This window comes from Caenorhabditis briggsae (genome assembly GCF_000004555.2).
Source record: "Caenorhabditis briggsae complete genome, chrII, whole genome shotgun sequence".
Classification (NCBI taxonomy): Eukaryota; Metazoa; Nematoda; class Chromadorea; order Rhabditida; family Rhabditidae; genus Caenorhabditis; species Caenorhabditis briggsae.
This window is the reverse complement of record NC_013486.2, coordinates 6,463,061-6,477,273: the sequence shown is the minus strand read 5'-3', so window position 1 is coordinate 6,477,273 and position 14,213 is coordinate 6,463,061. Positions and strand designations below refer to the sequence as shown.

At 41.6% G+C, this 14,213-nt stretch overlaps 1 protein-coding gene across 1 annotated transcript; it reads right to left on the bottom strand.

The window, feature by feature from the left end:
- Nucleotides 1-130: 130 nt before the first annotated feature.
- On the bottom strand, nucleotides 131-14,107 carry Cbr-tag-308 (the record flags this gene model as incomplete). Its single annotated transcript, XM_002630489.1, has 3 exons — nucleotides 131-1,909; nucleotides 2,348-6,091; nucleotides 6,560-14,107. Coding segments are annotated over 3 exons (13,071 nt in total), but the record flags the coding sequence as incomplete, so codon positions are not given.
- Nucleotides 14,108-14,213: the final 106 nt, after the last annotated feature.

Sequence of the window (14,213 nt, the reverse complement as noted above, 5' to 3'; positions counted from 1 at the left end):
AGGCTTCATGAACATCTTCGTTTTCTTTGGTTGAAGCCAGTGTTGATAGACTGAGGGCAGTGACACGAGCAATGATGATGACATGGTCTTTGTCTTCGAAATGAGTCTTCTTACAATTGATTTGGCCATAGAACAAGCATTCATCGAATTCGAATTCTTCCGTATCCAATTTGGCTTTGTCTCCAGATCTCGGAATCTTCCATGACTTTTCGCACACTTCATTCGGCTGGTTTCCTCCAATCAGGTCCACTTTCAGCTTTACCTTTTCATCTCCAGCTTCTTCCATCTTCTTCCTGACACCTTCTCCTTTCCTCGCTCCAATGATCGTTCTGCTTGTCTCCTCTCTCCAGGGCGTCTTCTCCAATTGTTGTGTACTCCAGACGACGTCGCTTTCAATGTCTCCTGCTGATATGAACAATGGTTGAGCTGCAATTCGGACCACCTCCCTAAGCACCGTTTCCTGTGCCAGTGTCGGTTTCGAGAGACTGTATCTATGCAAATTAATGACGGCGTTGAAACTCACGTCTCCACTCTCAATCACTCTCCAAATCTCACGAAGTACACGTTTATCGGTCAACACTTTGCTCACAGAGTATTCCGATGGTATCTCAAATTTCCTAGATAGAGCAGTATCCAAAGAGCAAACTGAAACAAAGAAATTTCTCTTGCATATTTCCTTGTTCTGAACACTGATCAAATGAATCACTAGTCCTTTTTCTTCGGGCATTTCCAAATACTGGTTGATTCTTTCAACTTCTTCACTGGGTTCAATGGTTTGGAGGGAAGATTTGACACGGAGAAGATCTACCAACTTAGTACTGGCATCCAGATCAGTCTCGATTCCTTCCCATAGAGAAAGAATTTCAATTCCATCTGCACCAACTTCTTTCAGTTTCTGGCTCGTTTTCTCAACTGGGATTGCCTTCTTTCTTGCAGCTGTGGAAGCAGAAATGGCAATGTCTCGAGCGTAATCAGCTACCGTAGTCGCAGTATGTTCAGAAGCATGGGAAGTTGAGAATGTCGTTGAATTGCTTCTGGCAACAGTACTCTTGATTTCAGCTTCCACTGATGTACTTGGAACCGTCAATTCAACATTTGCTTCACTGATCTCGTCTCCAGCACTCATCGTTGAGAAGATTTGACGGAAGCTCGTGGCAAGAGTTACAGTATGCGTCGACGTCTCCTTGACCTTCGGAAGTGATCTTCTAACCAGATATATACCTCCTCCAGTTTCTGATTTTCCGAACTCTCGGATTCTTCCACCAACTGCTTGTTCTCTGTTGATCTCATCCACAAGTTTCTCAATTTCTTCCAAATCCATGCCAAGTTTAGTCACCAACAATTCGTTTTCAACGTTGGCACTGTTGAACTGTCTAATAGTTTTGTCAACGTTGGTTTGAGAAATTGACTTCTGAATTCCAAGATTTGATTCTGTTTTCTTGATTGATGCTTCAGAATTCAAGTTGACAGTTGCTGTGGCTTTAGCAGAGAACGCCATCGAATCTTGAACGCTTTGAGCGATGGTTACAGACTCTTCTAAATCATTCAGAAGAGTTTCCCATTCGGCACTGGTGGATAGAAGATTCCATTGATTCTCTTGGTATTTCTTCTCAACTCTTTCTCTTGATTTTTCACGAAGTCGGATGGATGCAACGTCTTCTCCAGCCTTTTTACACTCCAAAGCGGTTGTAGAAGACATTACTACTTCTTGGACAGCATTCACATTGATTCGGTGATTCTCACTGTTTGCAGTTTTTAGATTCTTTCGACTTTCAGCTTGAGAATCTGGTTTAGAGATGGAGTTGTCAGCTTGGATATCAACACTTGTGGACGCCTTCATACTGAGAACTTCTGCCCAACGACGAACCATTGGAAGGATTTCTTGGAAATCTTCAACTTCAAACTTCTTCTGAACAATTTTTCCAAAGAGGGTACAAACTTCAACGCTGGCATCACCATACTCACGGAAAGTTTCAGAAGTGATTTCGTCTCTCAAAGATACGGAAGTGACGTATTCGGATTCGTCAAAACTGTCTTCACGTTTCAAAATCTTCTCAGATTTTATCATTTGAATCTGGAACCGACGCTCCTCGGAAGCACGAGACATTCCACGTTGCATGATGTTCTTCGATGTCATTCGGTTGGCTTCTCCTCTGTCAATACTGATTTCACGATCGGTTCTGTTCGATTGAGGAGCTTTCAGAATCATGCTGGCTGAATCCGTTTTGGTCAACGGAACTGTGGTCTTCTCTTCCAAATCAACGATTTCAGAGGTGTATTTGGATAGAAAATTCTCATTTCTCGGTTCAGAAAGTCTCTTCGAATCAGCAATATTCCGTTTGTCAACTTTCTTCACATCAACAGAATGCTCACGAACATCTCTTTTCTCCAAGTTAACTTCTTTTCCAGATGAAGTCTCCACTGTAGCCTTGAGGTCTTTGGAATCCTTCTGCTCGAACTTCTGAGTAATCATTTTTTCACTTTGATCACATTCTGGCAAACGGAGAATCTCACTGTCCATTTCCGTAGTCAATTCAATAGCCGCGGCGATTTCAGAGAATTGAGAAAGTTTTCGTGTCTCTGAGAAACTGCGTCCAATTTCTTCCTTTTCGGGTTTCTTCGTCACGAGTTTTCCGATTCCGAAAGTGATCGAAGCCTCGGATTCTCCAAATTCGTGAACTGTGGAGAGGCTGTGCTCTTCGAGAATATCAGAAGCAACGTACGTGGCATCGTCGGAGAACGCATCTTGTCTTGTCATCTCCATATCTGCTCTAGTTTCAGAAACACTGAGAGCTTCGCTAATTCCAACGAAGACATGCTCTGCAATCTTCTCTTCATCTCTTCCACCTGGCAATCTAACAGTTAAATCAAGGTTTGTTCCTGCAGACGATTCAGTTATCTGCTTGGCATCCAATGATTTCTGTTCAGTTTCAGCAGATTTCCAGCAGATAAGAGCTTCTCCATTGTTATCAATGACGTCCCAATGAGTATGAACTCCTTGGTTTTCAGTGATGAATTCTTGAGAACTGAATGATTCTTTCTCGCATAATCGTTCTTGGATCTTCTCACTGATATGATGTTCACTCTTGCTTCTCATCACAAGATGCTCGGACATTTGTTGAGTTGCAACGTGGCTGACACTGGAAGATTTCAACAGAAGATTTTCTCTGGCTGCGTACTCGGAAGTCAGTGAATCTTCTCTTCTTTGAATTTGCGCGGTCATTTGAGATTCCACAGTTCCGGCTGCTTTGGCGTTTCTCTCTACACTCAATGTTCTCGTCAGCTTCTGAGTTACTTCAGCTTCCTCTCGTTGAGGTCTCGGTGCTTCGATTCTGCCCATAGCTGTTCCAGTCTGAATCTCAACGTCTCCTTGTTGGCGTCCTCTGAATTCTTCAGTTCTCCTTTCACTGACAGATCTGACACCTGCAACTTCTTCATTCAAGAAAGATTTCGAAAGTTCGCTTGTCCGTTCGGTATGTTTCATGACTTCGCTTAGCGACGACTCTCTCACTATTCCTATACTCAATGAGCCCTCAGCAACGGACTCTTCAAGTTTTCTGTCAAAGTTAAATAGAACTTCTTGATTTGTCGGGGCTGTTACAGTACGACTAGCTGATTCACGAGAAGCGCTACGATGTCTCAATGTCTTCTGAGTTTCCTCGTATTCGTGACTTGACCGAATGAATACACCGCTCTCCTCATCTCTTGTCTCGGCCACGTTCATCTTATGACTCTCGACGTTGGCAGTCTTCAAGTTCAAATCACTCTTTGCTTCTGAAACTGCTTCACGAGATTGTTTTGCATCCAGTGTAACAAATGAATCCTTTGAAGCTTGAAGAGCTTTTTCTACTGCTTCAGTAGAAGTCACATTCTTCAGAAGAGAAACATCAGCCTGATTTTCCCCACTTCCTAGAATCACGGATTCCACTTTAGCTCCGGCATCCCCAGCAGCTGATTTGGTCAATGTGGCTTGAGTGAGTTGCACAATTTTTCCAGTGAATTCAGTTTCTGCAGATTCTGGATTAGGTGAAACTAGACTGGAAGCAACGAATCCAACTCCAGTTTCTTTATTGGATAATTGGTTGACTGTTCCAGTGGCAGTTCCAGTATTGGAAATGTGAACGTTGTGGCTGGTCGCTCCAGATTGTTCGGAAGATGTCAAAGTAGTCTCAGCAACTCCTTGAGCAATTCCAAACTTGCTGTCTGCACCCATCTTGATCTTCTGAGAAATGACACCCAATGCTTCGGCTGATGGAGACTTCTGAAGACTTCCACTCATCTCAATGGAGTTTTCTCTTGCTGCTTTGGCTCTGATTGAAGCAGAATCAATTGGTGGTTTGTGTGGAAGAATCATCGACGCAGTTTGTCCCTTGGCTCCAGTATTCCAAAGACCAACGAATTCTTCTTCTTTGGATTCTTGGAACTGGCCGACATTTGATTGTCTTCTTGATTCTGTCATACTCAACTCGGTGATGTCTTCTGAAGGAGTCTTCGCATATTCGAGTTTTGCGGTGGCACTGATTTCCTTCGTGGCAGCTGCATTTAGAGATCCTGCCTCTTTTACCAATTCCTTTCGGATTGCTTGAATCTCTTGATCTGCTTCCGCCTTGCTGAACTCATCTGACTCATCGATGGATTCTTTGGTGGCAGCTTTCAAATTTCTGGTTTCACTGGCTTCTCTCTTGACAGTCATTCGGCGTTCAATTTCTTCTTCCTGCTCTCGTGGTGCATTCAGGACTCCCATGACACCTCCAATCTTCACTTCATCATCTCCGAACTCTGCTGACCTCTCTTCTTCCATGCTTTGCGGTAAACTCTTGATCCATGATTCGATTTGTTCTCTCTTCTCGAGTATCTTCTCAGTAGATGTCACTTCGACTCCGAACTCTCTTTCGACTTCTTCGATACTCTTCGCTCGAACCAATAATCCTGTAGTATCACCGCAATGAGACTTTTTACTCTCTAGCCCTACTTCACAATAAACACTAGCGCTAGCTACCGTCATCGTGGCTGAAGTGACCTCTTTTTCTACTTTTTTAGTTTGAAATGAAACTTTTGCTCCGATTGGTGGTTTTGCTGTTGTCCAGCTACCACAGACATTATAATCCTTGGATTCAGCGACACTAGAAGACGTCAGCCCTTTCGTTTTTGTCTTCTGGAGAGATTCCACTGGAGCAGACTGTTCTGGTTTCGAAACTCTTGCTTCCATACTCGTTTCTCTTTCCACAGAAGCTTTTTGACTCATTGAAATGCTTTCACGTCTTCTTTCTACAAATGTTTTTCTAGCATTTGATTCTAATGATTCTGATCTTCTCAGCGCTTCCGTTCTGTGAATTGATTCTTCAGATGGAGCACGAACTTGGCTGGAAGACCTGTAGAGCCTACTTTGACGGATGGTTGTTTCAGCATCTTCTTCTTGTGGTAGAGGAGGCGCCAGCTCTCCAAAAGTTCCTCCAAATTGAAGACCCCTTTGACTTTGAGATCTCATTGTTTGACTCACAGTGTCAGCATTTGATACAGGATATTGAACTTCAAACGATTCAGAAGCTGGTGTTCCTTGAATTTGAACATTCGATTCAGATCGATCAATCGAATATTTCTGCTGAAGGAACTCTTGAGTAGACTGAGGAATCTTTGTTTCGATTGTCTCCTTTGTATCTTTTTCGAGAGACTGCTCATAATTGACAGCGTTTTCACTGCTAGCTTTGGTTGACATCTGAGTTTTGGAAACCGAAATCTTCTTATCAGAAACTGTAGTCTTTGCTGCTTCTGAAGTGGATACAGTATTCCAGATTCCAGATGACGTCACTTCTCCCGTTTCCTGAAGAGCTAGCGAGAACGTTTCAGTGTTTGAACCAGCGATAGTCAACTCGGCATCCTTTGGAGCTGGCCGACGGTAATAATCGTATTTACTGTCAACCTGAATGTTGGAAGCTGCCATGGTGACAAAGTCACAAATGGACATTGTTCCAAGAAGTGCCGAGTAGCTCGTGACTTCGGAATTTTCTGGTTTATTCATATCAGAATATCCAGTACAAGTTGTGAAGACACATTCCTGAATATCCATCATAACTTTTGCTTCTCGTGCTTGCTTCAGATCCAACTCAGCAAACGCTTCCTCTTCTTCTGGTGCCTGAATAGTTCCAACGGTCTCCATAACATTTGCATTAGCAGGAACAAGAAGTTTTAAGTTTTTAATGACAAGATCTTTTTGAGTTATCGGCATTGTCAAACTGCTCCAGTCCATCTTCGGAACAATTTCAAGAAGTTTGTCAAGGCTCTGTTCTGAAATACCGAAACTATTCTCAATGATGTCCCGTAGTTCAAGAGTCACCAATTTCTCGATTTCTTCATTGGATCCAAAAGACGCAAGTTCAGTGTATATTGAACTCTCCTCTTCAGCACTTGCCAACGTTGCCAGTGTGGTTTTCTCGAGTTCACTCACTTGTAGAATCTGAGACGATTGTCTTTCTTTTCGACTTGACCAGAGACTATGAACAGCTTCTTCGGAGGTTTCAATTGCATGAAGCTCAGCTTGGCTTTTTTGTTTTTCAGAAACTTGTTGGTGGGTTTCTGAATTTTCCACTTTCTGATAGAATCCTTGTGCCATTGTCTCTGTTTCAGATTTGGAAGCAGGTGCAGTCAGATCACAAACTGCCAACGTCTTCAGAATAGTTTTATGGAGAAGACGCTCATCGGATTCCATATTGGAAAGAGAAGACGTTGTAGAGATGGCATTTTCTGCAGCAGCCATCAGATTCATAACAGCTTCAGCACGTATTGTAGAAGATACGTAGGTATCCACAGATTGTTGTTGGTCTTCTGGAGCCATCAAGCATCCCACGGTTCCTTCAAATCTAGGGATCGCACTGAAGTTCACTCGGAGATTTCCAATGATTTCTTCAGTTAGTTGTGTTTCTTCCCAATGAACATTCTCAATGATTCTGTGGAACGCCTCCATTTGTTGTTCACTACTCTGGAACGCTTCCTGAAGAATCTCTTCGGCTGTTGATTGGTTCAGAAGAACTCTCTTTAGGATTTCCATTCTCATTTGAATCGTTTTGATTTCTTCAAGAACTGTCGTGTGGACGAGATGGAAGTTTTGAGATTTTTTGATGATCTCTACGACTCGGTTCACTTCCGTTGATGTTTGTTGGATTGCGAAAGTTTGTAGATAGTGTCTCAAAATGTTGACGTCATCCAGGGTAGTAGAAGAAGATGTTCTTGCGTCTGGACGGTGCATTGAGAAGTCAACAATTGAATTTTCCGTTGACGGTAGTTGGCCATTTTCTGGTACAACTGCAGCAAGGTTAACAGAGGAAAGAATAGAAACCAAATTGTTGAGAACGACGTTATCTTGTTCTGAAGACTTTGAAATCGTGGTTGTGATTCCAGTTTCGTAATCCAATGTTGACTTGAAATTGAACAAAAATTGAGCCAACTGTTTATCTCGAACTGTTTCACTGACTGACGCCACTTGTTTATCGGATCGGATCAGCGTTTCGACTGGTGATAAATTCAGAATCGTCAAGTTCTTTGAAATAGTTTCCTTCACTGCTTCCGGGATTTCAGTGCTTTGCATAGATCCCAAAACCTTCAGAATCTTGAAATAGGTTTGTTCACTAACTGCAAAAGCATCCTTGACAGTTTCCGAGATTTTTATGATTCCTTGACATTCTGCAACAGCGTAGCAATTCAGAATACTTTTCAGAACATCAATCTTCCGAATCACAAAGTCAACAGTTTCTTGTTGTGGTCTGTCGTTGCTCCAGAATCCTTGAATCACTTGTTCTTCTGGCTCTCTTACATGATCCTGAATCTTAAGTACTGGAACAATGGAAGCACTGACTACAAGATCATCTGGTTTTCTCTCGAACGCAGCTGTTTGAATTGCTACCTTCAGATCGGTAGAAGTGAGAAGCTTCACGAGGTTTGTTAAGGTTGCCTTTTCATCTTCGCTTCTATTCTTCTCAATAGCAATTTTCGAAAGAATTTGACTGATTTTATAAGTGTTCTCCACTTCAAGGCGGCGTTGCTCTGTCATTGAGAAGCCAGAATTCTCTTTTTCTTCTGGTTTCGAAGCAAGATGTCCGAGAAGGATGTCCAAATTTGCAGAAGCTAACGACCTGATGTTTGCTGATAGGATAGCCTTTTGCCTGGATGTCAGATTGATTTGGCTCCAATCAGATTGCTCTAAACGGAAGAACAACTGGTTCAGAGACTCATCAGAAATAGAAAAGGCGGCCTTCACGACATCTCTTGTCAAATCTCCAAAAATGAATTCGGAATTCTGGTTGAAGATTTTTCGTCGGTAGTCCAAAGTCAACGATGTGCTGACCTGTTTGGCTGCAGAAGTGACAAATTCCGAAGTCAATGTAGATAATTTTTGAGAAACGATTGAAGTAGTTTCCTCGGAAAGTTGATTGGTTCTCCAGAAAGAATGAATCGACTCGTCGGAAGTTTGTGGAACGACTCTGTCTAATAGGATTTCTCTCGGAATTTGGAATTGTTTCGATGTCTCTTCTGACATATTCGGCTGGGCAAATTGAACAGCTTGTGAGATCAAATCTCCCAAATTTTCGGACGAAATTAAAGAAATTATATTGGAAATTTGAGTCTCGCTGCTATCACCTGATTTGGAAAGAGACGTAGTAACATCTACCGATTGCTCAAAAGCTCTTTGGACATTCAACAAGAACTGGACTTTCTGAACTTGAGGAAGAACATTTGTGATCTCTTGATTTTCTTCTGGTTTGCCCATCAAGCTTCCGAAAACACTTGGAACATCTGCATTAATTATTCTCAAATTGGCCAGTAAAATTTCCTTCTGTCTTAATGGAATTTCAATTTCATTCCAATTGGTTTCGTTTAGAGCGTGGAATGTTTTCTCGACTTGCTCATTGGAAACCCCGAATGCTGCACATAATATCTCTCGAGGGGTTAGTTGAATCGATTGAAGAGCAGCCAGAGTCTGTGCAGTTGCCATGAAATCCCGATGAATCGTTTCACTGACAAGAGAAGTTGAGAATGTTTTGAGCATCGCATGAATCGTTTCAATCTTCTCTTTCAAGAACATTTCCTTCTTTTCAACGGCACTAGCAGTACTCCAGAATCCTTGAACTTGTTGCTCGATTGGTTCACGAAGACGTTCAATGAGTGCTTGAGAGTGTGGTGATGTCAATAAAACGTTCACGTTTTCTAGATCAACTGTTTTCTGTTGAAGTCTGAAGTCAGCCGATGAAGTGCTCATTGACGTCAAGTCACTGGTCACAATCACTTCTGAAACTTTGTAAATCGACGATTTATCATCCTCAGAAAGTTTTTGGAAAGTTGAATCTTTGGAAATAACAGATTGAACTGCAGATTTCAGATTCACAGAAATCACAGCCTTTCTCTGTTCCATTACACTTCTTTCGGCTGCTTCAGATTGTTGATCAGGTGGATTGAGTTTTCCAAGGATACTGTCACAATTGAAGCTCGGTTCAGCGAGAGCTCTGATATTTTGTGAAATTGATCGATGCTCTTTTTCTTGAAGAGAAATACTGCACCATTCGACTTTAGACAAAACTTCCAATGTTTTCTGAACTGCTTCACTGGAAATTCCAAAAGCAGAAGCAATGATTTCTTTGGTGACTGTTCCAATGTTCTTTTGTAACTCAACATTGTCTTCGATTCCCTTCAATTCGGTATCAACAGATTCAGAAGCAATAGTAATTGCCATGACTTTCATAGCATCATACTGGGAGTGCAATTTTTGTTGGACAATAAATTCTGTTTTTTCTTGTGGTGATGCAGTACTCCAGAAGCCTTGTACTTGTTGATTTGATGGTTCTCGAACATGTTGTTCCGAGAGCATCGAACCTGGAGTTCGTAGAAGAATATACGCATCTTGAGAATCAGATAAGTCTCTTTGGAATCCAAAACTGGTTGATGTACTTGTCATAGAGCTCAAGTCCTTCGAAACCATAAATTCAGCGATCTTAGATATGACTGCCTTGTCATCAGCTGGAAGTTTTTGAAGATTAGAAAAAGTTGAAATAGCAGATTCCAGAGCAGATTGAACTTTTGCAGACACTTCAATCGTTCTTTGATCCAACAATTCCTTATCAGCACTGGCAGTTTGAGCTTCTGGTGGATTGAGTTTTCCAAGAATACTGTCACAATTGAATGAAGGCTCCGCAAGAGTTCTTACATTACTTGTGATCGCTTGGTGCATTTTTTCAGGGAGTGAAATGCTACTCCAATCGATTTTGCTCAGTACTTCCAAAGTTGTTTGAACATTCTCACTTCTGATTCCAAATTCGGCCGTGACGACTTCTCTTGCTGCTTTGTCAATGATTTTGAGTGATTCTGATGATGGTTCTGTTGCTGACAGACGTTGGTCGACAGTCTGAGTAACCATTTGAGTTGCAATTGTCTTGATGACCTCGTACATAGTGTCCAACTTCTGCTTGACAACCATAGACATTTTTTCATGTGGTGAAGCGGTGCTCCAGAATCCTTGAACTTGATTTTCAACCGGTTCACAAAGACGTTCGAACAGAGATTGTGAGTTGGTTGCTGCCAGAAGCGCACTTGCGTTTTGATTTCGAGTAATTCTCTGCTGGAATCCGAACGTATCAGAACTGTTGCACATTGATGTTAAGTCAGTTGAGATTACTAATCCAGCCATGTTAGTGATGATTGCAACCTCTTCGGGTGGTAGATTCACGAATGATGAGTCACTGGAAACGACAGATTCAACTGTGGATTTCAAAGTTGCCACTGCAGAAGCTGTTCTCTGTTCGATTACTTTGTGATCAGCGTACTCCGATTCTGGTGATGGATGTTGAAGTTTTCCAAGAATACTATCACAATTGAACGATGGCTCAGCAAGACTTCGGACGTTCTGTGAAATAAATTGATGGTTTTTCTCTGGCAAAGAGATATCACTCCAGTCAACTTTAGCCAAAACTTCCAGCATTGTTTGAACTGTCTCGCTGGAAATCTCGAATGCTGACTTAACAACTTCTCTAGGTGCCAGAGCAACATTTTTGACTGATGTCAGGTTCTCTTCATTTCCAGTCAACTCTTTGTTCACTGACAAAGTAGCCATCTGAATTGCCAACGTTTTTATTGACTGGTAAACTGTCTCCAGTTTTTCTTTGACTATGATGGCAACTTTCTCTTGCTCACTTGCAGTATTCCAGATTCCTTGAACCAGTTCTTCGGAGGATTCCCGAATCTTTTGTGTCAGACTTTGTTGGTTAGTCTGTTTCAAGACATGTCTTGCATCCGAAAGTTCAAATATTCTATTGAATCCGAACGAAGAAACTGTAGATTCGGAAGGCAAGTTGAGGTTGTTGGAAGCCATTACTCCGAGAATGTTCGAGAGAATGACTCGCTCTTCTTCTGGAATTCGGTATAAAATAGAATCGGAAGTGACAGATGTGTTGAATGAAGACATCACATTCAATATGCATTTAGCTGTATTCAAATCACGGAACTCTTGAGTAATTGATGCATCTTCTGGTGGTGGTGCAATCAGTTTTCCGAGAATTCCTGAAGATTGAGAAGAAGACAATGCGAGTGCTCTGACATTAGCAGATATATTCGAATATACTCTATCTGCCAATTCAATATTGCTCCAATCCATTTTCTCAATCAATTCTAGAAGCTGATCAACTGATTCTGAAGAAATTCCGAATGCTGCTTGCACAACTTCTCTTGGTGACAGTTTAACAAAGTGATGGCTTCCGAGATCTTGGGATTCTTGTTTCATATCACGACTGAGGCTCTCGGTAACAGTTCTGATCGCATGAGTTTGAAGCGAATGATGTATGGTTTTCAGCTTTTCACAGACGATTGCTCCAACTTTTTCTTGGTCTGAAGCCGTGTTCCAGAATCCTTGAACAACTTCTTCACTACTTTCTCGGATCTCCGATTTCAGAACTTTCAGATTGCGAGCAACAAGTTTTTTGCTTGCTTCTAATCGTTCTTGAGCTTCCGAGTAATCAATTTGAACAGTTTGAGTTTCAGAAGACGTTCCGATTGTAGTCAAATCTTGAGTTGCAATAATGCCAACAAGGTTCTTAAGAATTGCTTTCTCGTCTTCTGGATATTTGCAGAATGTTTGTGACGACTCGATGGTACTCATCATGGCTGCAGTGGCATCCAACACAACTTTAGCTTGTTGTGCTTGTCTAATTTTCAAATCAGCTGACTGTTCTTGCATTTCAGGAGCTCTTAATTTTCCCAGAACGTTTGAACTGTCAAAAAGCGGTGGTGCAAGGCATTGAATGTTTTTAGACAAGATGGAATGCTCTGGAACTGGTAAACTGATTTGACTCCAATCGACTTTCTCCATAACATTGAAGAGTTGCTCCATCTCACTTCTGGTGATTTGGAACGAGTTGGAGACGATTTCTCTAGGACTGACGGTTTTGATGTTTACACTTCCAGAAGTCGCAGCTTCTCGTACCAACTCTTTGTGAATATTTTCTTTTTCGATGCTAGTAGCCAACGCATTCAATGAACTACAAATCGATTCTGTTTTCTTATTCACCAGAACTGCAATTTTCTCTTGATCATTCGCAGTACTCCAGAATGATTCAACAGTTTCTATCATTGGTTCCCGAATTTCTTGTTTCAACTTTTCAGAAGTCTTGGAAATCCATGTTCTGGAAGCACCAAGAACTTCTGGAATATCTTGATAATTAATAGAAGCTGTTGCAGATTCAGATGACGTGGCAATAGTTGAAAGGTTTTGTGAAACAATAACACTGATGAGATTATTGAAAACTGCTTTTTCAGTATCAGAAATGTTTTTGGCGAAATTTGAATTGCTGGAGATTGTTGATTGAAGAGCAGCACGAACAGACATCACAAGTGTTGCTTTTCTGATTTCTTGTAATTTCACATCAGCAGATTCGTCTTCTTGTTTTGGGGCTCTCAGTTTGCCCAAAATTCCATCACATGAGTTCTGTGTGGGAGCCAATGATCGAATGTTAGCCGAAATTGCTGAATGCTCTTTTACTCTCAATTGAATTTTACTCCAATCCATTTTCTCCAGAACTTGGAAGAATTGATCAGTTTTGCTCTCAGAAACTCCGAAAACTTCTGATACAATTTCTTTAGGTGTCATCTTCTGAGAATGACTTGTTTCTTCTGTTCGATCAGCTTTCTTCATTCCTAGGGTTGAAGTTTCAGAAATGAATGACACTGATTTGACATTGAGTGATTGTTTGAAACTCTCCATCCGATCTTTCAATGTCTTCACAACTTTCTCTTCGTCTCGTTCTCCTCTCCAGAATCCTTGAACGATCTCTTCTCTGGAAGACGTGAATGTTTTGGAACCATATTCTCGTCTGGATTCTCGACTCATCACTCCACTGGTACTCATTTTCTCTTCAGCCACATCGTAGAAAACTTCAGTGGTTGATGAAATGTTCGTGGGTGCAATTGTTCGTAAATCACATCTGGAGGCACTTGTAATCAAAAGACTCATAAATGCGGCTTGCTCCAGTTGGGTCATTGATCCCAATGACACTTCCCGAGTTGTCATTTCATCGACTGATGCTCTCAACTGAGCGAAGACTCTTGATTCAAGACGATCTCTCATTATCAAATCAGAACTTTCATCTTGTTCAGCCGGCGCCACTATTCTTCCTAACACACTTGGAATGTTGAGAGAAATTGGAGAACTGGTAAGAGCTTTCAAGTTCACCGAAAGGATTTCTTTTTGTGAATCCAACATTGTGATGTTTTCCCAATCCACATCTTCAACAAAGTTCAGAAGACGTTCAAGGGAATGTGTTGAGATTCCGAAGGCAGCTGCGACAATCTCTCTTCTATGAGTGGCAATCTCAGTGGATGTTGTTCTGGTGGCAGATGTTTTCTGATGTTGAGATGACATTTCGATGTTAGTGAGAGAAGCAGATTTAGATTTGAGACTCATGCTTTCAGTGCTCTTGGCCTTCTGAAGAAGTGTTCTTCTAGTACTTTCTCCTTTTGTTGTATTCCAGAATCCAGTACATACTTCTTCTTGGGAGGCTCTAAGATTCATAGAGGCACGATCAATAGACGCAGAACGTCTTCTACATTCAACAGAAGACCAACTTTCTTGCATTCTGAATCTTCCTTCAAGACTTGCTTGTCTTTCCAGTGGTGGTTTCCCAATATGAACGACAGATTCTTTCGACGACGACTTTTTAATGATGGAATACGAGGAACTC